The 27,286-nt window shown below is 38.7% G+C and overlaps 1 protein-coding gene and 1 long non-coding RNA gene across 2 annotated transcripts; one reads left to right on the top strand and one right to left on the bottom strand.

Moving 5' to 3' along the window:
* Positions 1-2,276: 2,276 nt before the first annotated feature.
* Positions 2,277-9,438, bottom strand: LOC116688120 (adenosine receptor A1). The gene is made up of 3 exons (XM_032513934.1): positions 8,810-9,438; positions 5,207-5,501; positions 2,277-5,050 (listed from the first exon to the last, which is right to left on the bottom strand). The coding sequence occupies exons 1-3, from the start codon at positions 9,148-9,150 to the stop codon at positions 4,667-4,669; spliced, it is 1,020 nt and encodes a 339-aa protein (XP_032369825.1). The 5' UTR covers positions 9,151-9,438; the 3' UTR covers positions 2,277-4,666.
* A 9,100-nt stretch (positions 9,439-18,538) lies between these two features.
* Positions 18,539-22,288, top strand: LOC116688122 (uncharacterized). Its single transcript, XR_004331714.1, has 3 exons — positions 18,539-18,550; positions 20,815-20,816; positions 22,237-22,288. It is a non-coding gene; the product is annotated as an uncharacterized LOC116688122 (long non-coding RNA).
* The last annotated feature ends 4,998 nt before the right edge of the window (positions 22,289-27,286 follow it).

Genomic DNA, 27,286 nt, shown 5'->3' with positions numbered 1-27,286 from the left:
AACACTTCCTTTTTCCCATAAAATGTATACGGGTATTATCCCTGATTTTGTTAAAGGTCTGCTAAATGTCTTAATCACATGTAATAATGAAATATTCAAATCCAAATGTACACATGCACTGTCATTGCTTTATACATGTTGGTTTAACTTTAAGTGGGACATATTTGGAAACTTTGATATCTTATAGTTAAAGATGTGTTGCCTTGGACAGTGATTTTACTCATGTGCAGGGATGTAAGAAAACAAAATCCACTAAATCTTTTAAATAAATGTTGAATAGACAGCACGTTTTTTCTCACATTGTTTAAAAACGATTAAAAGGGCATCTTTCTTTTTTGTAATTTAATGATTTCAATAATAATGTGAAACTTGTGATGTTTTGTGAATTATTAAATTCTGGATATGACATTGAGATATTGTTGCACTTTTTTCATTTCATCACAAGCATGTTGGCATTTTAGAAACAAAGCTAATAAGTCAAATTTTCCATGCAAACGTGCTACAAATACAGAGACAAGCTTATTATCAATGTCAAAACCTATGCTATTCAAAAGCCCTCCACAATTAACTGTTTAAGATTAGAGTAAGACTTTGATCTTGTTTGTGAAGATGAATTAGTTAGGACTTATCTATGGTTTTTATTTAATACAGACCACTGACAATCATGTATACAGAAAAAAACATGTTGGTAGAAACATATTTTGATGAAAAGTTAAATGACAGGGGGGACTAAGTACTAAGTACTTTCTAAGACGAAGTACTTTCTAAGACTGACAAAGCACGTCTTCATCAATTAGTTACACAAATAAGATTCGATAAGGAAGTGTTGACATTGTTTTTATGTAGACTTGCTAGTACACAGACATTAAGATAGCCCTGTGTTGCCTCATTCGTAGTTTCACTACTGTGCAGTAACCAGCAGAGTACAGCACTGACCACTTTCAATCACCAGTTGCCAGTGTGAAAGATGCCACCCATAGTGTACTGATGAACAGGGGGGTCCGGGACCCTCATGGGTCCTCAGTGTTGCTGCAGGGGGGCCAACAAATTATTGTTCAATAGTTTAAAAAAATTTAAAATTAAATTATGTCTGAAAATATACATTAACGTGAATCCAACATATTTGTAAATAAATCTTTTTTTTTTACTTTACACAACATTGATGATAGGCTTCCTGGTAAGGTAGCCATCCGCAGATACAGTTAAGCTTGAGGATTCACTGTGCCACATTTTAACATTAAAACATGATGTGTAAATATATAAGTCAACCATTATTATTTAGAAGCTTTGTATAATATGCACCAATAAAAAGGTATGTTTAAAGACTTGTCATGTATTTGAAGTTTTACACAGCCATTGCATTCTTGGCCCGTAGCAGGTAGTCACAACCACTCTCAAAGTCGAGCTGTTTGCACAGCAACACCTCTCCCTGTCCTACTTGGCAGTCTGCACCAACTTCACACTATCTCTGTGAGACATGGCGGGGGAGTTCTGTACCAGGCATGCCACCAGGTAGGCTTTACAGGGTACAGGGGAAAATCGTATTTGCCCCTAGAAAGACATGCAATCTCTATAGGGTGGATAGTTCCAACAGATATGAAGTCTGTTTCCATTTAAAATTAGGGGGCTTCATTTACAATAAGTATAAACACCTCATTTATAGTATATGACAACAACTGTCAAAAAGAGTTTCTTTATAAATGAAGCTTAAGTTCATTGCCATAAACAAACATACCTGAACCTTGCTAGCATCAGCATCCCCTGTGTGTTTATTGTTCCCAAATGAATAAGATTCAGCAGACATTTTTGACTTGTAAAAGCAGGAAAATCACAGGTGGATCCTGTAACATTAACGATGGCGCCTTCTGTTGCAGTGACACAAGAAGTGTTATCGGAGACACCTGTGGTTGACAAGTCAACATCACAGCTGTGAAAAAACATTTAATTATTTCTCTGGATACAAGTTTTATATATATAAAAAAGAAAGTTAAAAAACAAACATCTAATTACTGTCAATTTATAAGATCATGTGTAAACGCATTTCATAATAGACACTGACTTATGTTTTTGTATTGTAAGAATTCCTACAATTTTAAGATCATGGGATTTCAGGCTATACATAAACTTGACTTGTCTTTATGAGAGAATGTTTGACAGAACGAGTAAGCAAAAGAGAAAGCGATATTTGATATGATCTGTTGTTACAACCTACAAAGAACTTTGGTTGAATTTTAAAATTACTCAATAACACCTGTAATCAAATTCTTAGTCAGCAGCCCTAAAAGTAACTTTATTATCTTTCACTAGTTTTTGAGTGTATTTTCCAACAGTACATCAGTCAACATATACTGCATTGAAATGTTTACATTCAGCCAAGATTAACAATCTTCTTTTCGGTTTGTGACTCAATTCATATACTTATTTATATATTCACCACATTAGAACGTACTGCTCTGAACCTACAGCACTTGATTTTTGAACAATGTCTACATGTACATTATCTAAACTATAGATTATATTTTCATGTTTAATTTATCACACTGGTTCAGTCAAAGTTCAGTGAAACACTGTTAGACATGTTCAGCCCAATCACCCACGTATAAATTGGTCTAACCCGAGGACAAAATGAGTGGGCAGAAAGCAATAAACAAACTTTGCACCAACTTTCTCATTTTTCTACAAAGAAAAATAATTGGAAATATGCTATATTTTGTACATGACTTGTAGGCTATACAGTATATATCAAATTCTGCACATAGTGGCTTTAAAAGAATTTCACAGGATCACAAAGCGAGAAAAGAATCACACGGAAACATTACTACAAGAGCAGCAATGGAAATAGTGAGTACACTAGTGTGTGTGTGTATTACTGTACATGTTGTAACACACAATGCCACAGAAGCTAAGAGAGATCAGCAGTGTCACATTAACAGGCCTGTTTATTTGATGGGAAAGCAACATGGTCGCCTCGCTGTTGACCTTCACAGAGTCTTGATGACTTCCTCAGCTGCACTCTCGCCTTCTGGTTCCCTTGTAAACGGAATAATCCTTCCACCCTGTCCTACCTCACCCCTGGACTTCTCATAAGCACCTCAATTATTTACACATGAGCAGCTCTCTTTGCCAAGTGACAGAAGATCAATGTGCGCTCAAACAAATTGCCCCTCACCACTGATGGCTTTAGCCTTGACACAAAGAAGTATGGGGAGATAGTGAGACGCTATTTCTGTCATAAAGCACAGTGGGTTTTGATGCTTCCACTTGCTAATTGACGCACATCATTAGGTATTTAAATCTGGATTCACCATATGCTGGTATATTTGTTGCTTACCTTCTGGTCTCCATTTGTCATAGAAAAAAAAAAAAATCTAATGAGATGCTTGAAGGATGGTATTTCCAATTTGCCTACTCAATCAACAGCTGTAAGAGGACGTGTCAGAGATAAGCAGGTGTGGGCTTAGTGAGGTGAATTTTGTATAGTATCTTCTAGTTACATACAGTACATACAATTGTCAGCAGTACCATCTCAACATGTAAACTCATTTTTAAAGGGCAACACTTTGTTACCCCGTAACGGAAATGACAGGATGTGATGATGCTACATTCGAATACCTACTTCGGCACAAAGAATCGGGGGGACATGTAAAATGGTGAAAACACCTGTTGGTAGTAAAATGTACATGTACAGTAGAGGTACATTACAGGGTTAAAATGATTATTACCCAGATCTCATGAAGCTTATTGGACGGAGGAGCTCCAACATTCCTTAGATTCCTAGTGCTGTAGCTACAGTTATATACACACAGTAGTTACAAATAGGTAGCTCGACAGTTTTTGACCATTTTCCATGTCCACAAATATTTCAAGAGGAGCATTAAGTATTTTTTTCTTTTAGCATGGCTGCTGTTTTCAGCTGCTATAGCTACTAGCAAGTATCTGTCAGTCAATCGGTCTCAATAACAATATTAAAAAACATAACCTTCATATGCACTGGATAGCACCACACATCTGTAAAGGTCATCAGCTTAATGGGTTACTGTGCAACTGACATTAGCACAGTCAGACCACATCGCACTGAAGATCCTGTGTTGTAATTCCAAATGGATCAAATGGATATTTTTTGATCCATGAAGCCAGCATACAGTCCATCCTGTGTCCATCTCAGAGTACCCAGCTCATTGCACAAACCACCACACTATTAACACAATGCACTTAGTTCCTACCATTACATGCCCTATCCTTAAGGCCATGAGTTTTAAAAGTCAAAAATTCAATACAGCATACACTACTCTTGTTCCGCATATGCTACAGATACACACTTAGTTATTCAAGTTGAACAAGTTGGTGTTAAAAGCCTCTTATCTCGTGTGACATCCTCTTCATTTTGTCAGCCATTGGAGAAATAAACAATCAGTCTTATTTAAATCAAAGTCTGATTTATAATGTCTCCATGCTGATTGGTCATCTTGCTGTCCTTAGAGTGTGCTGGACGGTCTAGGATCGAGTTCCCTGATCTCTTTCATCCCTCTGACATGCTTCAATGCCATTAACGCCGTTCTGACCAGTAATCCCTCAAGCATGAAAATACAGCCAGAGTCTTGTCCATTCCTTGAACCAGTGGAGTGAAACTTAACAGTTACACAGCAATCCAATTAGTTGCCAAAAGTCACACATCATCATCATCATCATCATTCTGCCTTAGCCTTCTCTCATGACTTTGTCCTCTCTGGCTCCCTCTTTGAGGAAGGCGACCGACTGGATCCTGACAAAGCATGTACTGTTTCCAGATTTTACGGAACGCTGTGCGGAATTTCTTAATACGGAAAGCATACACAATGGGGTTGACGGCCGAGTTGCCGTGGGTAAGGATGATGGCAATGTAAACGAGGAACATCGGCTTTTCACAGGCAGGGCAAAAGAGGGTGATGCAGTTCAGGATGTGAAGAGGGAGCCAGCTGACTGCAAAAAGGAAAAGAACAAGGGCAAGCGACTTGGCTAGCTTGAGCTCTTTGCCAAAGTAACGGCTGGGGTCTGTGTGGCTAGCTGTCACCTACAGAGAGATAAAGGAGAATCTCGTCAGCGTACACATTTAGCTTTAGTATAATCAGCTCAAAGGAAGTCTGTAGCACATACAGCAATAGCTAAATAATTGTCTTTTATTTGCTGCATATCAAACAAAGCAACCACAAGATGGCAAAGACCTCACCTTCTTGTTGAGCTGCTTGTGGATCATGTAGAAAATTTCAACATAGATGGCAAGCATGAGGAGCAGAGGGGGTAGCACCCAGCCAAAGAAGTTGAAGTAGACCATGTAGTCCATGCTGATGACTGTCTCAAACGCACAGGTAACCAAGAGGTCATCAGTGACCAGGGAACCATTGTCACGGAGAAACTGAAGGTTATTCCAGCCCAACATGGGCGTGAGGCCCACGATGATGGACACCAGCCAACACAATAACACGGCCGTGCCAGCTCGCCGAGGAGTCACCACCCGCTTGTAGCTATGGCAACAAGGGAAAAGATCTTGTTTTTAATTCAGTTCAATACAAAATATAATTCACTGCAAAAGATTCACACCAAATCACACCTTTGTGAAGCATTCATGTTAGCAATTCTATCATGAGGCGTTGTTTCAACTGCTAAAGCAAGACTATTGCAGTGGTTACACAATTGTCTTTTCAATGTGACTTGTGACTGGATGCATCAAATCCACATCCAGGCCACCTTGCCATGTGGTCTGGTTGATTGAATCCAAATGCAAGCTAGATCCGATCTCAAAACAGGTTTAACTGTCATGATTGGGTGACAAAAGTGTAACCACGGCCTATGACACTTTTATTCGACAAGAGTTGAAAGTTACGTACAGGATAATAGTAACTGCAATAACATAGTCCAGATGTAGCAAAAGCATAGAAGAGTTAAAGTCACAAACTGGCTTATAGAGCGATATCTAGCTACTACTTAAGTTTGCTAACATTATCTAACTTTTTGTAACCATAAGCTACTGGTCATAGCAGACCATGTAATGCTGTGGCAGTGTGTTGAATTGAGCAGTTGAGTGTGTTGAAGGGTGTTATAGCAGCTGTGCATTTTATTGCATATAAATTAAATGTTTTCATTTGTGAAAGAAAGAGTTATTTCTTCTTTCAAAAGTTAGACTACCTAGCCTGTGGTTTGTGGGGTTGTTTTATTGGACGGTCTTGCATCATAAACTGTTTCAGTTATTTTGTCTGGTCATTCCCATTTGCTTTTTTATTTCTGTGTAGGATGGCAGCAGGTGACTCAGTTTGATCTTCTTTACTGGAAATCACTGCAGTGTTCTCAAAAACAAATCAAACAAAGTAGACACAAGCAAGATATCCCTGAAAACTGTGTGTTGTTGCCCAATACAACTGACTGCAGTTATCTGGTCTAATAGGATGTAATTCATCCTTTCTCTCCCACACAACGGTCAGCTATTAGACAGGTCCGAATTAGTCATTGTCGAGCAGACATGAAACATTCCTTTGGTAGAGTTGGTTGTTGATTTTTCTAATTCAACCTTTATGTCTGAAGAGTTAGTGCTGACTAAAACAGATGAAAGGGGTGGATAAATAATCTCAGGCACTCATTCTTACTCACACAGCATATTTTTCCCTCTTCTTTTCATGCCTGCTCCCTGGCTAACCTCACTTAAACTAACAGAAACACACTGAGATGTGTGGCAGAGCTAAACATTAATAGTCCCCCTCATTTGCATACTCAGTTTTCTTTGCTCACTCTTTGTCACACAAAACACTCCCTCATGAGTTCAGTTAGGGTTAGGCAGGCCCAACATACAACTTAGGATAAACTCAAAGGAGGTTTGAAGAGAGTCAGGAGAAGATATTACCATATCTGACAGTTTTTATCTCAACTTGCGTTTTTTAACTCTCTCTGTCCAGCTGCTTGTAAAGCTCAGCAATCTGTCTGTATACAGAGCAGCTGTCCGTTCTGCCAAATATTACTTTATAGACTCAACTATCTTCCATCTATCTTTGTTTTCCTGTGGGATTTCATTTCTCGTCTCCCACCTGCTGAATCCCATCCTCCAGCAAAGCACACTAGCAATGCATTGGGCCATTTTCAAAGCACACACACACACACACACACACAACACACACAACACCCCACACACACACACACACACACACACCAAAACACACACACACACCACACACACACACCCACACACACCACACACACACACACACCACACACACACACAACACACACACACACACACACACACACACACACACACACACCACCACACACACACACAACACACACACACACACACACACACACACACACACACACCCACAACACACACACACACACACACACACACACACAACACACCGAACCTTATCAAAACAATGTGCTCCCAAACCATGTGCATAAAAAAGCATCAGTGCCTTTTAAACTCTGCACCTTGAGTCCTTGAAGGTTGGGAAATAGGACTCTTTTCTGACTCACTTTGATCATTAGAACACAAACAGTAAAAAAATTTACAAATCACTGGGGGTTAAACTGATCATTCCAGAGGAGTATTTGGCTAAAATGGATCAGCGTTGTGAGGTAATTTTCTCAGATTGTGACTTTTTAAAAAGTGTTTTCTTTTTATGCCTTTTTTTAATGACCATCATATGATTAAAACATTTATAATCATAACAATACAATATTTTTACATCATACTCAAAGTTGACCTGTTTTGAATTTGAAAAGTGTGAGCCATTTACTGTTCATTACCTGACCGTCATTATTTCAGTAGGGGTTGAAGAGAAGGGTGAGAAAGTTGCAGCACATGTCAATAACATTAACCGAAAAACATTGAGATAACACACAATTATTTTGTTTTGTTCGTGCACTGAAACCCTTTTGTTAATGTCCTGAGTGACAGAGTGCAGTGTGCATGTTCCTATGTGTGTGTTTGGTTCCAGCTTGAGAAATTATGCAATCCATCAACCAGCCACCATGAGCCTATTGACCAATCATGCATTCTCTGTCCATTCTAATTGTCCAATTAACCAACTTGAAGTGGAAACTTTAGTTTTCAGTTAAATTATGGGTTAGATATGAGGATTGATAACACTTGCAATTTATAAATCTGTTACCATGTAACAAATGTCACTTTCCCATGAACTTAGGTTTTAAAAACAGTTAAGAAAGTAAGGGGGACAACATTATGTTTCTCCAATGTTTCTTCTAATTCAGGTTGTAAAACAGATGGCATCTGCCACGATGAAAAATTCAACAGCTCTTGTGTTTAAAACATATGTAAAAACAGTCATTTTTAGAGGAAAATGTTAAACAAAGAATCTGTGTTTATTCATCTTGAGAAGGGCAGTTAATATAAGATTTTCTTTATATTACCTTGTTTCAGTTTACAGCTTAAATTTAGGATATGCGCTGGAGATATATATATATTTAAGGGGTTAAAAATAAATACATGAATAAATAATGAATTACTGAGTCTAAACATAATTTGAATTTACATATAAAATGTCATTGCCTTGAAAATCACTGTCTTTTATCCCTGCCAAACTGTAGTTTCCAGTAGCGATCTTGCAGATGTCAATGCAGATTAATGAAGCCCTAAAGTTACTGTCAGCAAACTAAAATGATTACACACACCTTTACACTACACATTCCAGTCTGTTTCTGGTTGGAACTAAATTGTTAATCCTGCTTTACTGCTTTGGTGGTGTGCCCTTGGTCCGAGCAGCGGTCCAGACACAAAGGCAAATGAGACAAGATATTGGAAAAATTCACCTTTAGGCCCTACCTCATGGGTATTTTCACTCTCAGATAGCGGTCGATGGCGATTGCCAGGAGCGCCAGGATTGAACTTTGAGTGAGGACGAGCACAGTGCAGGCGACCAGCAGGCAGCTGTAGAAGTGCGTCTGGAGTCCGATGCTGATGGTTATGGCGAGGGGGATGACAAGAGCGCCGACCGCAATGTCAGCCAAGGCCAGCGAGACGATGAAACAAAACGTTGTATCTCTCAGAGAACGGTTAATACGCACAGCCCAGACCACCATCACATTACCGATGACCGACGACACGGCAATCACCACCTCCATCCCGATGTAGAGGGCTTTAGAGGAAGACAGACCCGAAGGCATGTTCACGGATACTGAGAGAGTGTGCGCTCAGCGGAGAAACAGCCTGAACACGTCGAGGGAGTTCCCTGTTTGAGTTTGTGGGCACCTACTGAGACACCCTGACTTAGGTGTCGCATGTTTTATGTCCCCACAGAGGTAGAGGCAAGCTATAGTGTCTTTTGTTCTCAAGTATTTTAGGGCCGGGTCCAAGACATCGAGCTGCGCGCAAGACGCAGAACTTGGTCTCCATATGGTCCGAAGCGGCGATTCCGAGAATGAAGTGGCCCCTGCCGTCCTACTGGCGGAGGGACAGGACCGATACTGAATGAGTCACAGATTCCCAACGCCCGGATTGACAGTGTGTCTTTTCCTAATGTCAGGCATGTGTCAAATGTCGGGAAATTAAACAGAATTTGCATTTTATTTCCTGCTGAAACTGAGTCGTTTGCACTATTACGCATTCTACTCCAGCAGGGGTTATCTCCTATAATTTGGACATTAGTTATTTTTTTTCACTGTATAGGTTTCTTGTGAACTGATTCCAGTTTGTGTCACCCAGTGAGTCCAGATTGTTATTAAAAGGGCATTTTATATTCTTTCTGCAAAGTTACGTGTGACTGAAAGCTCGCCCTCTATCGGGGTGGCCATCCTGTTGGAGGAGAATTCATGTTGCAGATGAGCCATTGTCAAAGATTCACATGCTTTCATCATTTAGACCATGATTATAAAGGGGGGATATAACCAACATTTCTGTACATCCCTGATGCTTTTCCTCAGTGTGACTTGTTGCAGGCTTAAGTGAGATTGTGTACAAAGTATAAGCTTGCGAAGCTTTGGAGAAGATGCACAGAAAGGACACTGGATGAAGGGAAATGGGTACATACTTTGGGTTGAAAGGAGAGTTTCAAGTTGGGTCAACGGTACAACAGACGAGAGAACGGGTCAGCTCAGCCATAAAAGCATGGTCACGGCAATAAGAGCACTAGTCATTTAACACAATGTGACAAGATATAAGATAGCATGAAAAAAAACTATAGCGCTAAAAAAACTATAGAGAGAGAGAGAGAGAGAGAGAGAGAAGAGAGGAGAGAGAGAGAGAGAGAGAGAGAGAGAGAGAGAGAGAGAGAGAGAGAGAGAGAGCTATGCACATACATGAAAAAGAGGAGTGTGTGGCTCAAGAAATCAATACTGGACAGCATCAGCTTGTTTCAGAAAACAGCAGGATTCAGCTGGAAAACACACAAACCATATAAATGCAAATGAGACAAAAAGTTGCATAAAGGCATGACTTTGCAAACACATGACAAGCATAAAAACATACTGTTCACACAGATAAAGTAGTGCCTTCAAATGGGACTGCAGTTTTTTTAACCAACTTCTCCAATCTAGGTGTCAAAAATATAGGCCAATACTCTGACGATTTATTTAGAGATAGAAAACGGTAATTGTCGAGGCCTCTTTCTCTCTCTCCTTGACTACAGTGAAGATCTGAGAATGATTCATGTCTGTCACCACTCATTCGTCTGTACAATAACTCCTCTCGGACCTCTTCAAACCTTTTTCGGTCCAAACCAGAGAGACTCAACTAATGGAAATCCTGATGAAAATATTTATCTATATATATATTTTTTATTTTTACTTTTAGAGCAACCTCTTGCAGATAAAAAAAATAATACACTTCATTCCTAAGCTGGGAAGAATTTCAAAGGAAGAACAATGACAAGGTAATTGGCTCTATGACATATAAAAATGGGCAATTTTGGTAAAGGTGTCCTCACCCTTTTTCACAATCACAAGGGCACGCACGTCCCATCCCGGACCTGTCACCAAGGCTGTGCATGTCTTTTCAGTTTCTGTTATTTTCAGTTTCTGTCATTTCTATTTCCTGTTTTATTTCTCTTCACTTCCTACTCTTGTGTGCTTCCCACCTTTGTTGATTGTCTTCCCCGCCCAGTTTCAATCATCCCCTCTTGTGTATTAAGTCTCGTCTTCGCCTTTGTTTTAGCTCGTCTTGTCTGTTCAGTTGCTTTTCAGTCTTTTGTTTTATGTTTGTCTCTCTCTGGACTTTAATTTTTGTTTTTGCTCTTGTGTGCCTTTGGGTGAATTCCTACTCTTCTCAGTAAAGTGTGATAAAGAAGTTGGCTGAATTGGGGACAATAAGCCCAGGATAAGTCTCATATTGGCTCAGTATAAGCCATGTTTGCACTCTTGCTGTCCTTTTTATGTGTACAGTATATATACTGTATATGTGTGCTTATCAGTTTACTTAAGACTGGTGTGCGGTTGGTACACTTATCTTTAAGCATGTACTTTAACAAAGCAATGCGTCTTGACTTTTAAGGGGAATCCATCCCTTTATTATTTACAGTGTTATGTCTAGCCTACAATTTGATTACTGGTGGACCTCAATACTGTACAACAGTTAAATTGACTAAAAAAAAAAAAACTAAATTTGTTACAGCAATTATAAATTACAGGAAAGTTTCTGACAAGGATGCTGCCTCACTACATTGCCACAAATTTACCACTAAATAATGATTTGAATTGTATCTAGGTGCCATGACCAAAGTTAAGTAACTTTGGATTAATTCATATCACAATATTTTCTCACTCACCAGGACAGGACATAATCCAGTTTGGAATCATATTCATCATTCATGTGCAGTTTATCAGTTAAAATATTTGTTCGTATTTTTAAAATAAAACTGAATCATATCTAACTAATCTTCTTAAATCCAAAAGGTTTTCTTAGGTAACAAGGTGCTTTGTGTCACCTAGGCAGCTCTTGGGTCGTGAGCTCTCCCTGACTACACTACTGAAGTTTTACATGTTGAGCTGAAAACATTGGAATGATGTTATGTTTGACTCATTGTCTTAGTGTAAAAGCATAAACGATCTGGCATTGCTCTTCATACTACGTTCATCCTGCTTCTGAAGAAATAGAGTGAGAGAGAAATTGTGTGAGTGCACAAATCAAAAGACAATGGACTTTGTCTTCAACAGATTTAAAAGGTTTTATTTAATGTATTTATGTGATTGAAACCAGTCACAGTAGGAAACTCTTATAGAGCAGGCTGTTCTGAAGAGCAATTCCTTACTCAATGACACAAAAACTCTTTACCACAGTAAAATAAATACAGTACCTCAGGACAACAAATCTCTATAAAGCCCCAGTAGAGTAGTTAGTAGAGATAGCGAGAGGGCAGGGACATCTGGCGCACCTCTGTCAGGCTTTATCCCAGCAACAAACAACCAGTGAGCCACACTATTTCAGAGATTGATTCGTCCACAGGTTCTGTGTAAAGAAGACAGAAACCTTGGTGGAAATAAAACAAGACTGTTTATAATGATGCTGATCTAAGTTGTGCCCTATACATTATGTTTTTGATACGATGGGACGTAAGAAGAATCAAAACTGAAATCAACTGAATGGAAACACCCAATGATGTGACTTTCTGATGATGCCTAAATAGTCACTTCACCCAGCAGACCTGCTCTGTTGGTTGCTTTAGTAAACATTTTTTTATTTATAGAATTAAGACTGTGTTACTCGCTACAGTTTATAATTTCAAACAGCTGATAGTTTATCACCCATTTTCTGTGCAGATCAAAAGAAAATTCTATCTGAAAACAACTTTTTCCTCTCTCTCTCTCTTGTCTTTCCAAGAGATGAACCTTTACAGGCTTGCTGGATATTACCCAGCTTGCATTGGGGTTCATTGTGTTGACTCAGTGCGGTGGCTGCTGAAGCATGGCAATTTAGGGAGAACGTGCAGCTCTTCATCAACCCTCTCCAGCGTAAATGGAGGGAATTGTTCAGACACTTCACTGTAGATTTAACAGAATGAGCCTAAATTTCAAACCTGTAATCTGGCTAACCACTAAAATTGGTGTTCCTCTCGTCATGGTGACTGAAGGTTTCAAGCAATAGAGCAGTGTTGAAATGTGCTGAATAAAATAATGTGCTGAATAGAGCTTTAAAGCGTGTGGTATGTGCAGGTAAGACAGAAAAAAACAAATGTCTCACTCTCTAACCAAACCAAAAAAACAACTAAATGGAATCTAGATAAGATGCAACAAAAAGTTTGACAAAGATTAATGTATAATACAATCTGTTTGAAAGCAGTGTGGTCCATTTACAAGTTTAAAGGGGTATAAATCTGGGTGATGCTCTACAGGCAAATGTTTGCAGAATTATCTAAATAAAAATAAAAAAAGAGGCCGCGATACAATGTAAGTTATTAGGGCAATTGCGCAGCTCATATTTATGTTCAAAAAAGATGTTTTTATGTTGGATCTTACTCTAACAGAAAGGTTGACCTCTTTAGAAATCCTTTCCTTAATGTCGTTTGACACTTAGAATAATAATCTAAGGCTGTCCGTGGCAAAAACATAATTTTAGTGGACAAAATTTACATTTGTCCTAGAGGGTTACATTGCAGCTCAGTCTGTGTCGGTCGCAGTGCTCTAGCTTAATACTGGACCAATTTCAAAGATTGATGTTCCCATCAGTCACTTATAAATAAAATCATAGGAAAATAGGGGTTGAAAAAAACAAAATTACCCTTTAACAGCTGGCACGAAGAGGAGCGCCTGACTGCAAAGTCACTGTTCATTTAGTCACACTACAAACCTAACTGGTGTTTTTACATATCTATTCAAATAACTTATGACTTGTGTTTTGAGGAAGTTGGTTGCATGTTTTGCAAAATACCAAAAACCAAACAACTACTTCCTTTGTTCACATTTATCTTTTCAACTTTTTCCTCCTGTGTAAATCTACAGAATTATTTAAATGATCCGTAGTCACCGCCGTTCCCACAAAACACTCAATCCCCATTTCTTTCCCATGTCATAAAGCCTTCAAGCAGATCCTTCTGTTCCATCTTAAGACTGGGCATAACGCTAATTGGTTCAGATACAGAGTCCTAAATTTCCAAAAGCCCCTGGAGCTTATTTGCACATTTGACACAACAACCATTCCTTAAAAAAAAAGTATATTTTTTTGTATATATATATATATATATATATATATATATATATATATATATAATACACACACACACACACACACACACACACACACACAGTATGTGTTTATATTAACCTGCACAGAAATTTTGCAAAGTTGAATAAATTAACAAAAATAAATGTATTACAAGCGCCTGGGTAGCCCGCCTGGTAGAGCGCGCACCCACATACAGAGGCCAAGTCTTCCCAAGTCTACCCAAGTCTTCGCCGCACCGGGTTCAGTTCCGACCTGCGGCCCTATGCTGCATGTCATTCCCCCTCTCATGTCACACCTGTCCTATCAAACAAAAGGCCAGAAAATGCCACACACAAACATCTAACAATAATGAATTATTCTCTCATTTCCCTGTAAGGGTTTGTAAAATAAAAATATATTGTTCTCAGAATGGGAGAGTAAATCTGAAGGAGGGTGTCCTATAGCTTATGGCCTCAGTGCTAACAGCTAGATGAATGTTGTTTTATTTGTTTGTATGTGCATTTTTGAAGTAAGTATGTTATTGTGTATAAGGAGATATGCATTTGTTTAAGTGAAATGTTGTACTGAAGGGGTCAGAATTCAACTTAGTTTTACATTACTCAATTTCACATATTTGCAGTAGTACACACACCACACACACACACACACACACACACACACACACACACACACACCACCACACACACACACACACACACACACACACACACACACACACACACACACACACACACACACACACACACACACCACACACACACACACACCACACACCACACACACACACACACACACACACATTATTAGTCAAACAGCAAAAGCAGAGCGGCAACATGGATGAGAACCAAGAAAATGTGTAGTTATACAATACCCTAACAAACTCCATCTGCTGTGTGTGTTACAATTGAATCACCAAAACAGTTACTAAGTAGACCGGTTGGTGAGAATATTTTTGCCAGCCGTATTCCTTGATATATCTTCTCTCCCTGGCATCTGCCTTCTGACTTGCTTAATGACAAATGACAACTTTCTACTGTGACATTTGTCTCTTGTGATTGCTTGCTGTCTTCTTGGCCTTGGGGGGGAACAAATTTGACTCACCTGCAGGATTGGACTCTCTATCGCCCTTGCGCACAATGTTTTCCCGTGAGGCTGGTCGTGATAGCAGCTGTAGGCCACTTCAGGCTTTGGCCAGCTCTCACTTTCCTTGATGAAGGCAGCTCAAGATTTATTTTATGGGTAAAAGATGGATGGAAAAGTGAGCAAAACAGCACATTAAAGAGTTCACGCTCTCATTATCCTCATGGCATGGCTCCACTCAACCTGTGCACGCTCCTGGCATCTCCCAGGTGTCTCGCATCAGTGGGTAACAAGCCAAACACCTGTGTGACTTCAGTTCTGACCCTCCAATGTTTTCCTACACAGTACAAACCTCCTATTCGCTTGTCACAACAGTCTCCTAAGCCCCTCCCCCCACAAGGGATAATGAATGCGTGTGCACGAGCAGTGATTGACACGCAGTTAAACCCATCTCCCCAAAAAAAATCTACCACTTTGTTCCAAAAATCTAATTGAGCTAGATGACGGTGACTGCTTAGAAATTACATTTTTGACTTTTGAGTTTTCCAGAGAGACACATTTTGGTCTCTTGTGGCTATGTTAACATTCTGTACAGAGTCGTGTTTCCACCCACTTGTTGTCTGGAATTCTTTTGGAAATAACTTTTCTTTGAGGGACTACTGTGAGATAATACAGAGAAACAAAAACTTGGTTGTACTGTACTAATCTATTGCACCATATCCAGTATCAAACACAAACATAATAGGCTCAGTATGTACTCACTGTCAAAACAGATGTACTATAGTGTTCTGTGAATCAACTCAGTGTAGTAACTATGGCATTTACTAACCTATTCTCAAGAAATTTCATGAGGTTTTATTGCAGCAGCTGATGAACACAGAGTATAAACCAGACCCAGAATGACTGATAACATCAAGAGGAACACACCAAAGGTCTGTCCTTATTTGGTAGCACCTCTTTTAAATTTGTCCATTCTTTAGGATGCCGAGATGTTCTGCATCGTCTCTGTTGCACTTCTTCTGGGAAACATTAAAAGAAATTTTCTCAAGTGCCACTGTGTGACCTTGACTGTTGCACAGATGCCCGTAGCAAACACCTTGCAATATCGAAGGAGAGGAGTGAGAGAGCAGGTAGAAGCATCAAGGTGGATTAAAGTGAAGATGGAGCAGAGATTGAAAATGTCAGTGACGGAAGAGTGGATGGGTTCAGGGCAGAGTGAAGGGATCAGTAGTCATGTTTCCATCTAATTTTCAAGTGAATTTTAAGTAAACTTTTAAAATGCTGCAAAAAAGAAAAAAAAGAAAATGTCAGCTTTTCCATTAACTGGTTTAGAGCAAATAAACTAGACTACGCAAAGCGTAGTTTTGTCACAAATTGATGCTACGCACGGTTGTAGATTGTAAACCGGCTTGCTAGTTTAGAAGCTAAGCTCTTTGGTTAAATGCAGAGAGGTAGCATTGTACAAGATGGCCACCTGTGCAGAATTGTGTACAAAAGTGTACGGCACACTGGATGGGACCCATTTCCTGATCGTCTCCCATCCAATGAATAACAGGACTATAATCACGTGAGTTACATGTTAGCGCATGTTTGCGCATTAACTCTTTTTTGAAAATGGAAAAAAAACACCTCAAGCTAGTGTAAAAACCTTTTTTGCGAATTTGATGACCTTTTTCAGAATTTTGCCATTTCTATCATAATTTTATAATGTAATACTTTAAAATGAGCAGAAACATTCATTGATGGAAACATGACTATTGACAACAGATCCCTGTTTGCCCTCTCACTGCCTACAAAGACTGTAGAGCTACAATGATTAAACTATTTATTTATTTTAAGAACACAAATGCTTCATTTTAATTACAGTTAAGGTCCATAAAATACTGGCATGGCAGGTGTGTGCTGAGCAACAGAGCAAATATTTGCAGTGATGCATGAATATTTGAGGCAGGGGAGGCTTGATAATCTTGAGAGGAGTGTCTGCTGCTGACATGATAGAAATGCACAAACCAAACATTACATTACACATTCTTGGGTGGTGATACCTTGCACTAAATCTGTATTTTATATTTAGCATTTAGTTTTATTTATTTTACTATCCACTGGGAGTACAAAACAGTTGGTTAAACTGTTAGTACAATATACTATTTTTGACCTTTCCCAGAGATTTTGAGTTTCCCAGAATCTCAACAGTTGTATGTAGCAACACAACCCTGATGATGTAATCCAATTAGTTTATGAGTTTTGGAATGAATCCTGCATGTTTTTTGAATTTACACAGACAATGACTTTGCAGTTCCACTTCCTACTTTGCAATGATAACACAGCTAGAATTTTTGCCCAAGTCCAGCAGCTCTGTGGTTATTACATTTCAGACAAAACCACAGTCAAAGTATGACACATAATTATCAGAGCTTGCAAAGAAGTATTTTGTAATATAAAAACAGTCAACAGAAATTCAATAGTAATATATTGCACCTGTTACATCTTGGCCTAAAGATGACATCAGTACATTCGTAAATGAGGTGGTTTGATACAATATGTACAACATAGATTAGATTATGTTTATTGCAAGGGACATACAGGCCCATTGATGAAGCATGTAAGTGCTGATTGTTTCACAAGCAGAAGGCATTAAATAACAAATCAAATGATTGTTATAGTCTTTTTCCAAAGCAAAGATTTCCTTTTCAAAGGTCTAGTCTCTATCAGCAGAAATACAGTATTTCCAGGATGATTGTCTGACATCCCGATGTCCCTAACCTTTTGCTCTCTATATGTTGCCGTTCTCAAACTCTGTACACTACGGGAAACAACAACAAACTTCAAGCTAGCTACACAATGAAATGAAAATGACAAGATTTGAAGGAAATTTGGATTGTGCAATAAGGCAGGCCGTTTTGGTTATTTTTGTGAATGATTGTAAAGATTTACAAAGAATGTTGTTGTTGGGCTTTTTCCTATTTTTTCCTATTTGATATTGACAGTGGATAGACTGAAAAGGTGGGAGCGAGATGGGGGATGACACTCAGCAAAGGGCTCTGCAAAGGCCACTCAGCCTACATGGTGCTCATGCTCTTACTGGGCGAGCTAAAGGTCGCCCCTACAAAGAATATGTTTCCGGTATTTACTATCTAACTAGGATATTTTGGGACTGATTGGAGAGGATTGCTATGGTCAAAGTACACATGGCAATTCATTGGTAGGAGAAAATTACATTTAACCATGTATCCAGCTAATTTAAATAACTCACGTGACAGTTTAACATTTACCTTCATTTGATATTGTATGTTGCATTTTCTTTTGCAGGTTGGAAATGTTCCACCAAAACAAGTTCGTTCCCAAGACCATTTTTCAGATCCACCTCCGCTGCGTCCTGAGCTTAGCGCTGACCAAGGCAATTGTGATTGGTTTAAAAAATAGAAACAAACCAGAGTGTTTTTTATGTCTTATCCTAGAATGTTTGTGTGGCAATTGGAGACTAGCAAATTTCTAACCATGCTAGCTGCTTTGTAAACCTGTGCTATCATACTGATGTTTAGCAGTAATAACGTTTGTTAACCGTCTTAGTTTAGCATGTTAGCATGCTTTTAAGTTACAGAAATGTTGATATTTTCATGGCAATTCATCCAATTGGCCAAGTTGTTGAGATATTTCACTCAAAACCATATGTCAACCTTGTCATCATCTGGAAACCATAAACGCCTGTACAAAATGTTCTGTCAATGCCTCTTTTAGATGTTAAGAGATTTCACTAGTGAAAACTGACCCCCTGGTGGCACTGCATCAGGGGATCACCAACTTCCAATAGTTGTTGAGACATTTCACTAACAACCAAAAATGTCAATCTCGTTTTGATCCTAAAGAAAAAGTCAGTAGGAGTTATCCTCTGAGGACAATGAATGTGAAATTTCAAGCCAAATATTTCAGTATGAATTAGTTAGTTTTCATGAGTTCAAAACCACCAGACATACTGGTAATCTCTTAATCACCTGTAGGTGTGAATGTGTTTGTTTGTTTATGTTTGTGTTAGCCTTGTGAGGAATTGACAACCTGTCCAATGCAAGTTGGAATGGACTCAACAAACGTGACCAACTAGTATGTGTAAAGAATAAACCAAGTGGTTGGTAGTAAAGTCTTGACATTGGTCAAATTTTAATGTCTGTTTAATCCTAAAATAAGGATGCTGTGTAATCAATACACAGTATCTATCATTATATCATTATACTCACTCAAATAATAGATAATTTCATGTCTCACGTTCTGGCAAACTACATGCATGCAGTGAGCCATGCAGTGGTTACAGTATCTCTTTCAGCACAAAAATGAGTAAACAACTAGCTTCAAACTTGCTTCTTCTTTTTTTAACATAAAAGAACTACATTTCCTGATTGTGTTTGTCTCACATCTCCTTTCAAACCTGTATCCTTTAATAAACTACTAATTTGTTTTGTACAGTATGTTTTGAGGAGACTGGCATTACCAGAGAGGCAGTCAATGATTAAGGACAGAGCGCCTGGTCTGCCGCCAGGAGCTGGGACTGGTTACTGTATTTCTCATTTATAAAATTGGAATAGTTTGAAAAAATAATAAATATAATCTGATGTAACTAATCAGGTATTTCAAGAGATATGTGAATAGTTAGCTCTGAGTCAAGGTTGTGGTGTCCAGTCTGACTTGTTAATGACATTCACTATCGGCCTCTCTGGGCCATGAAGCTGATGCTTTGGATCAACGGTCTGTGAAAAGGGGATCTTTAAATCCTTCTAAATCTGTTTTCCCTCAGGTTTTAGTGAACACTTCCTGAGAAGATATAGAAATGTAAACACACACATCTGCTCATTATCATTGTTCAAATACTTGTCACAGAAATGTATCCATGTTAGAATCTGAGGAAGAAATGAGTGTCTGACATTTTAAACACTTAAAATGCATATTTCTTAGCTGTTCTGCTTAGGATATTTAATTTAATTACATTCTCTCTGTATCTAAGCATATCAGATACTGATTTTGTTTAGTGAAATATATCCTAATAACTTGTTCTGTCTTCTTTACTGTTACTTACATAAAACTACTAGTACGGTCTCCTCATTGCTTTTGTAATGTATTTATTAATCTGATTTGGTATATGAAAATTTGGTAACATGTGTACAGATACATTTATTGTCTATGTTATTTGAAATCATTTGGAAAAGCATCCCATGTGTAAATGTTGCACAAAGCCTAATTTTTGCCTGAGTTTTTTAAAGTGAGTCTATTGCACAGCCACTCTCACAGAGCCAAGCATTAGTCGGACAGCTGAACCCTCACCTGTCAGCTCCTCTCCCAGTGAGAATGCGGGGCCTTTAGGTGTTTGTCCTCTCATTGTTGTTTTTCTCCCTGAGCACTCTGCACCTCTGCCGACCCTTCCATCAGTCTACACCCTCTCAGTCCCACATAATGTGTTAACAACAAGCCAACAAACATGTTGAAGTGATAAACATCTGATGGAGGAAGAGGGCTACATAATAATCAGACTCTCATAGTCTCAGCAGGACCCGGCAGATTATTAGTAGCAAGGCGGCCGACCTGTTTTGGATATGTACGATGTCTCACAGCGGTTGGGATATCACATAATCATCAATGTGATGAGAGGGATTATTGCTAAACCAGAAATTTCACAGGTTGCATACAAAAAAGTGATAATGATGAAAAGCTAAGCTAACAACAAAGAAAAGACAACTATCCAGCAAACTAATGCTAGAGAACTGTTTCAAGTGAAAGCATTAAATAAAGACCAATTTACTTGCTTTTTCTCCTTTGCTATCTCTGCAATCACAAAATATTTATAACTGATAACACTCACTTTTAATGGTCTAAATGCGGCAGTAGCTAAATCCTGATGATAAAAAACAGCTAAATAGGTTTGGCTAACAGGTAGGCTTATAGCTAAGCAAAGTAGCAGTAACTGACATGTGAGTTGGTGTGTTGGTTTAAACTGCCTTTAAATCACATATATAAGCTCTTAAAACTGTTCATAGAACTGAAAATCATAATGATTTTATTTTGTATAAGCAAGCAAGAAATAAGACGTATTAGAAAAGCAAAATCAACCCACTATAAGAATGATATAAAGATAATAAAGATAACCCAAAAAGGTTGTGGAAGAACCTTAAATGATTTGGGGGCTGCTAAGACAAATGCTGAGAAACCAAGAAGCAAAGGATTAAAAATGAATGGTTCCCTAAATGTCAATAGTAAAGAGGTTGCCAATCATTTTACTACTTAATTCACTTTTATAGCAGAACAGCTGGCCTCAAATCTTCGGCCTTCCTCTGGGTTATTTAGCATTGATAGGGTGAAATCATTGATGGCTTATCCCCTCGGTTTTTGAAAGATGCTGCTACCCAAATAACCCCTTACATCGCCCACATTTTTAACCTGTCTGTTAAATCTGGTGTTTTTCCCCAATGACCTCAAGAGAGCCAAGGCAGTTCCTCTTTTAAAAAAGGGACGCCACGATCCTGGTAACTAAAGACCAGTCTCTTTTTGTGCACAGTCTCAAAAATGTTGGTCAATGAGCAATTTAATAAATACATGAATAAAAACAACTTCACGTTTAAATTCCAATCTAGATTTAGGAAGTCACATTCTACCGAATCATGCCTACCCCATTTATCCAACATCATACGCAGGGATATAGAAAATGGAAATCTTTGTGGAATGGTGTTATTGGATCAGCAAGAGACATTTGATATGGTGAATCATGACAGACTGCCAAACTTGAGGCATAAACCATCAATCAATAATCAATCCACCCTAGAAAGTACCCTAAGCTCAGAGCTATCTTCTGTACACAACTGGCGGATTCCCAATATATAGCAAATTGTCAATCAGCCAGTCCCTACATTTGGGTAAGACAGAAGCTATCTCGTTTGGTTCAAAATACAGATTGAATAGATGCTCAGAATTTAGGGTCATTTTGATTAATGTTGTGGTTAGTGCAAATGCTTCAGTAAAATACCCGGGTTGCATCCTAGAAAACAACTTGGATGGCAGGATTATGGCCAACAAGGTTCTGAGTAAAGTCACCAGGCTTACAGTGTTTTTAGCTAGAATTTCAACATTTTTAGATCGGTCAACAATGACCATTTTAGCCAACGCCTTAGTTTTAAATAATTTTGAATTTGCATGCACTTCCTAGTTTGAAGGACTAACAAACCGACTTAAAGAGAGGCTGCAAACAGCACAGAATAAATGGGTTTCTCTTGCTTTCATTAAAGATAACACAGTCAGACGGAATCTGCATTTTTTAGATATTATATGGTCCATGCCAGCAATTTGGAGGTGTACACTGATCAGCCTAACAGGCATTACAACATTACAACTGTTATACAATGTGATGGCCAGGCTTAAAGTATTGAACCCTTTTTTCCAAACTTCTCCACTTTTGTAGTTACTCCTGTCTTAGCTGACTGTGTGAATACACTTAAATTCTGAGATGAAACATGTCTTGAACCTCATGCAATTTACTTTGACTCAGACATGAAGGTAACAACATGCTCTGACAGAAGGCTTTGAGCACCCAGAACACAGACTTTTTAATTTTTTCAAAATTCTTATTAGTCATACTTTTAACTTGAAAATCAGTATGGTGCCACAGCTGTTTGGGGCAACACACACACACACACACACACACACACACACACATACAAAATACCTGGAGACACACAGCTGTTACAGGGGCCCATTGCAATTACTGTGAGGGAAGTGTGATAGGCAACTTAGATGATGGAGAAAAACAATAACAGTGCTCTTACAATGTTGGTTTTGATGATGCCCATTACATCATCTGTGTTTTGCTTCATTGGGAAGGGAAAGTGGCTGTGGCCAATCAGCTGGCCCTGCTGGACTTTGATAAGGCTCTTTGGCACCTACCAGCTTGTTTCTTTGTTGTAGTTGTAGTAAAAATGAGGTCTGCTCCTGTGCTGTGTCCTGGAAAATTGAAAGGCTTTAGCATCTGCTTGTGGTCAATAGTATAGCTGTCAGTGTTACGCTTTTCTTTTTTCTTGCTTTACTCTTTCTTCTTTGCAATCCTTGTAACCTGGGGATAAGAGCAATTTTTGGATTGTGGAAGGGATTTATTCTCTGGGTCTGCTTTGTGGTTGTGCAGATGTTTGTTCCAAACGACCAGTGCATATGGTGAAGTTTTTTTAAATGTAAACATTGTTGTTGTTAAATGTTAAAAGTAGTTTTGACATTCAATTCTTTTGTACATTTCTTTTTTAAATTCTTATCTGTCTTAATTTTCAGACTTGACATTCCAACATCTCCAGACATTACTTTTACTTTTACATTCTAATATTACAAGTGTGCACACAAGAACGAGATCCAGGGTACGAGCGGCCGAAATGGGTTTCCTCAGGAGGGTGGCTGGCGTCTCCCTAAGAGATAGGATGAGAAGCTCAGTCATCCGGGAGGAGTTCGGAGTAGAGCCGCTGCTCCTTCGCCTCGAAAGGAGCCAGTTGAGGTGGTTCGGGCATCTGGTAAGGATACCTCCTGGACGCCTCCCTAGGGAGTCGTTCCAGGCACGTCCAGCTGGGAGGAAGCCTCGGGGAAGATCCAGGACTAGGCGGAGGGATTATATCTCCAACCTGGCCTGGGAACGCCTCGGGATCCCCCAGTCGGAGCTGGTTGATGTGGCTTGGGAAAGGGAAGTTTGGGGTCCCCTACTGGAGCTGCTGCCCCTGCGACCCGATACCGGATAAGCGGTCGAAGATGGATGGATGAATGAAGTGTGCACACAAACAAATTATAAAAATTGTTAAATTTATGTCCTCATTACAGCTTTTAGTCTGCCAATTTAATTTTTGTCTAAATTAAAAATACTAACCAATGTTAACACATCATGATCAATTTATTTGTCATGGAGAGTGCAACTCTTCCTAAACTGTTGTATTAGGTGTTCTGTGACCCTGGAAGAGCTTTATGAAGTCAGAAAACCCAAAAATGACACCATACATCAAGTCGCATTATGGGAACTGAAAGATCCAGCATTGTTGGTGCTTGACTCATAAAGAGGACTGAAAGTCCTGGACCATTTAAGACAATACACTGTTGTGAAACCACTGGACAGATTGTTAAATTCACTTTGGAAAACCACTTCACCTAAACATGAGACTCCATATGGGACTTTGTTACTGACTAATCTTAACATCATAATATCATAACTGAGTGATTCAATGCTTATAATAAGGTACAATAAATGTGTAATCAAAGCACTAGTATTTAAAGCTAAAAAAGAGGCGTAGGATCCTTTTACGTGTTAGTACTAAAACTGAGCTCTGCAGCAGCCCAAAACTCACTGGAGCCTGATCACAGATAATGAGGTCAGATTAACCCTTTGACTGCAACAATGTATTTAAAATAGAAAAAATAACATTGCTATAAAACAAGAAATATTTATTGCCTGCCAAGCAGAGTTTATGTGTTGACATTCCATGGCTTTAAGGTTTTTGGATAAACTCTGTACCACTCTGTTCTTTCTCTTCTCTCTCTCTCTCTCTCTCTCTCTCTCTCTCTCTCTCTCTCTCTCCTCTCTCTCTCTCTCTCTCTCTCTCTCTCTCAGTGAGCTATGAGTTTGTGGTTTACCTTGGCAACGTCAATTTATAATTCAGATGAGTCCCCAGGGAAATGAGTTTGCTCACAATATGTGTAAGGATGTTAGGCATTAGTGGTAAGATGTAAATAGATTTATATTCTGATTGATTTGGTCTCATTTTTTCACTCAGCTCTCCAAAGTCTTAATCACCAAACTGTCAGCCAGAAGGCTTTGAAGTTCCAGTCCAAGACCTCTCTGAGTAAGATCATTTGAAGCGCGGATGTCCAAATGAAAATGATAGAAAGTGATTGCTTTGTCCAAGAATTAGATGATTTACTCACGATTATACAAATTGACATTGTCAGCATTGTAATTGGTGTTGTAGTTTCAAATTAACGTAAACATTGGGTTAAAGTTGAGGCATTTATAAAATCAAGAAGACGTTGTATGCCCAGATGAACAAAACAAAGTAATGCAGCTACTTGAAAGATGAATTCACAGATTTATTATAGACATAATCTGTAAGTCATTGTAGTTGTATGAAAAGCTTGCTTCCTCTTTACTGTGTAATAACAAGAGAGGCAAGCTTTCTCTTCTTCGGCGGCTGTTCAATTCAGTTGCAGATAAAAAAAGCTATTTTCTTCACCCTAAGATCAAATCACAAATTTGTTCCCTCTCCCCACCTTCATAGCCCTGCTGCTACACCAACATATTGCCTGCCGGCTTAGCGTGAAAATCCTGCTGCAACCTTTGTTCTTTGTGTCAAATCTCTCTCCCTCTATGAAATAAAAGCAATTTTTTTTCTTGAAGTTGAAACAGGTCTATTAAGGGGAGGATATGACTAACATTGTAACTTCTGCCTGACAACAGACATGATTACTGAGACTTCAAGCGTGACTGTTTGATGTTGTTGACAATTTGTAAAATCGTCTGAGAGACAGATTGACTGAAGAGTAATTTGTGGCCAGTGACGGTCTACATCTTACATCTAATTACATCTAATAACTTATTCACTCTTACATATTGTTCTTATTCTACTTCAATCAGTCAGTTTATATGTTATAATGTTTATATTTTATAGTCATAATTAATATTTAATTATGATCTACTGCACTGTTCACTTTCACACCATCACCATTGCATACAGTCTACCATAGTACCTTACCTCATCATGGTCATTGCATTTCTGTGAGTGATTTTTATATTTTTTCTTGTGCATGTGTGATTTATGCTTGTATATGTGTTTGATGTGTTATGGTTGTCTTGCTAATGGATGCCTAAAATTCCCTTTGGGATGAGTAAAGTATCTATCTATCTATCTATCTATCTATCTATCTATCTATCTATCTATCTATCTATCTATCTATCTATGTGTCTCAAGAAGGGAAGAAAAACAACACAAAAAAGATTGCTTGACACATCAATTGTAGCTTGACAATAACAAGCTTCTGATTCACAGAGACATTTGTTTGCTTTTCTGTTGCTTAAACTCTACCGACTTTAAATTTTAAATGTATGTATGCAAATCAAGATGCAGCACAAACAAAATCTTGCTCTGCATTACAATACCTCTACTCAATCACACCTCACAAGGTCAGTCTGTGCACAGCACTGTCTGAATGAATCTACTGAGGGCTGCCAGACTACAAATGAATTGGATCTTACCAAAAAGCCTTTGCCATTACATTGCCCTCTTAAAGATATTGCTGGATGGAATATATGTTTTCTTTTACAAACTCAATTCATTATGCATTTTTAGGACACAACATTTAATTTGATCGTTGTAAAGGCTCCCATCTTGTTTATCTTCCCTCTTTCTCACAGACAGCTCAGTTTGTGAGGAAAACACATTTTTAGAACCAAACATACCATTAGTGTTGCAAGTTGTCATGAACAGAAACTTTTTTTTAATTTTAAGCGGGGCATGCTGGGAAAGTGAGCCATTGTGGGGAAACAATAGGATTAATGGTTTAGATGCCTGCAGAGGCTTTGGAAAGTACGTAATTTCAAAGTGAAACCAGTTGGACATTGTTTTTGTGTGTGAGGCTGTGTAGTTTGACTTTAAAAGAATTGTCTGACATTTTGGGAACTACAAAGCTGGAGTCAGGAGAGCGTTAGCTTAGCATAACGACTGGAAACAGCTAGCCTAGCTTTGTTCTAAGGTCACAAAATCTGCCTATCAACACCTCTGAAGCTTACCAGTAGTCAGCCGGACCTCATGTCCAGGCTCTAGCCTCTGTTCCACTAGCTTCTGTAACGCAGCACAATATGCCATTCAGTATTTCTTTTATTGGTCTCCTAGGCCCTACTTTCCATTTTCTAACAAATTAGTAGTCTTGATAACAGTTGCTACTAGAGGTTAAAATTGTTCACCCATACTCACATTCAACTGCTTATCCGGGGTCGGGTTGTAGAGTCAGCTCCAGCAAGGGACCCCAAACCTTTCCTGAGCCACATTAACCAGCCCAGACTGGGGGATCCCATGGCAT

The sequence above is a fragment of the Etheostoma spectabile genome, chromosome 4 (assembly GCF_008692095.1).
Source record: "Etheostoma spectabile isolate EspeVRDwgs_2016 chromosome 4, UIUC_Espe_1.0, whole genome shotgun sequence".
NCBI classification, from domain to species: Eukaryota; Metazoa; Chordata; class Actinopteri; order Perciformes; family Percidae; genus Etheostoma; species Etheostoma spectabile.
Note: the sequence above shows the minus strand (reverse complement) of the source record. Positions and strands in the feature narration are given on the sequence as shown.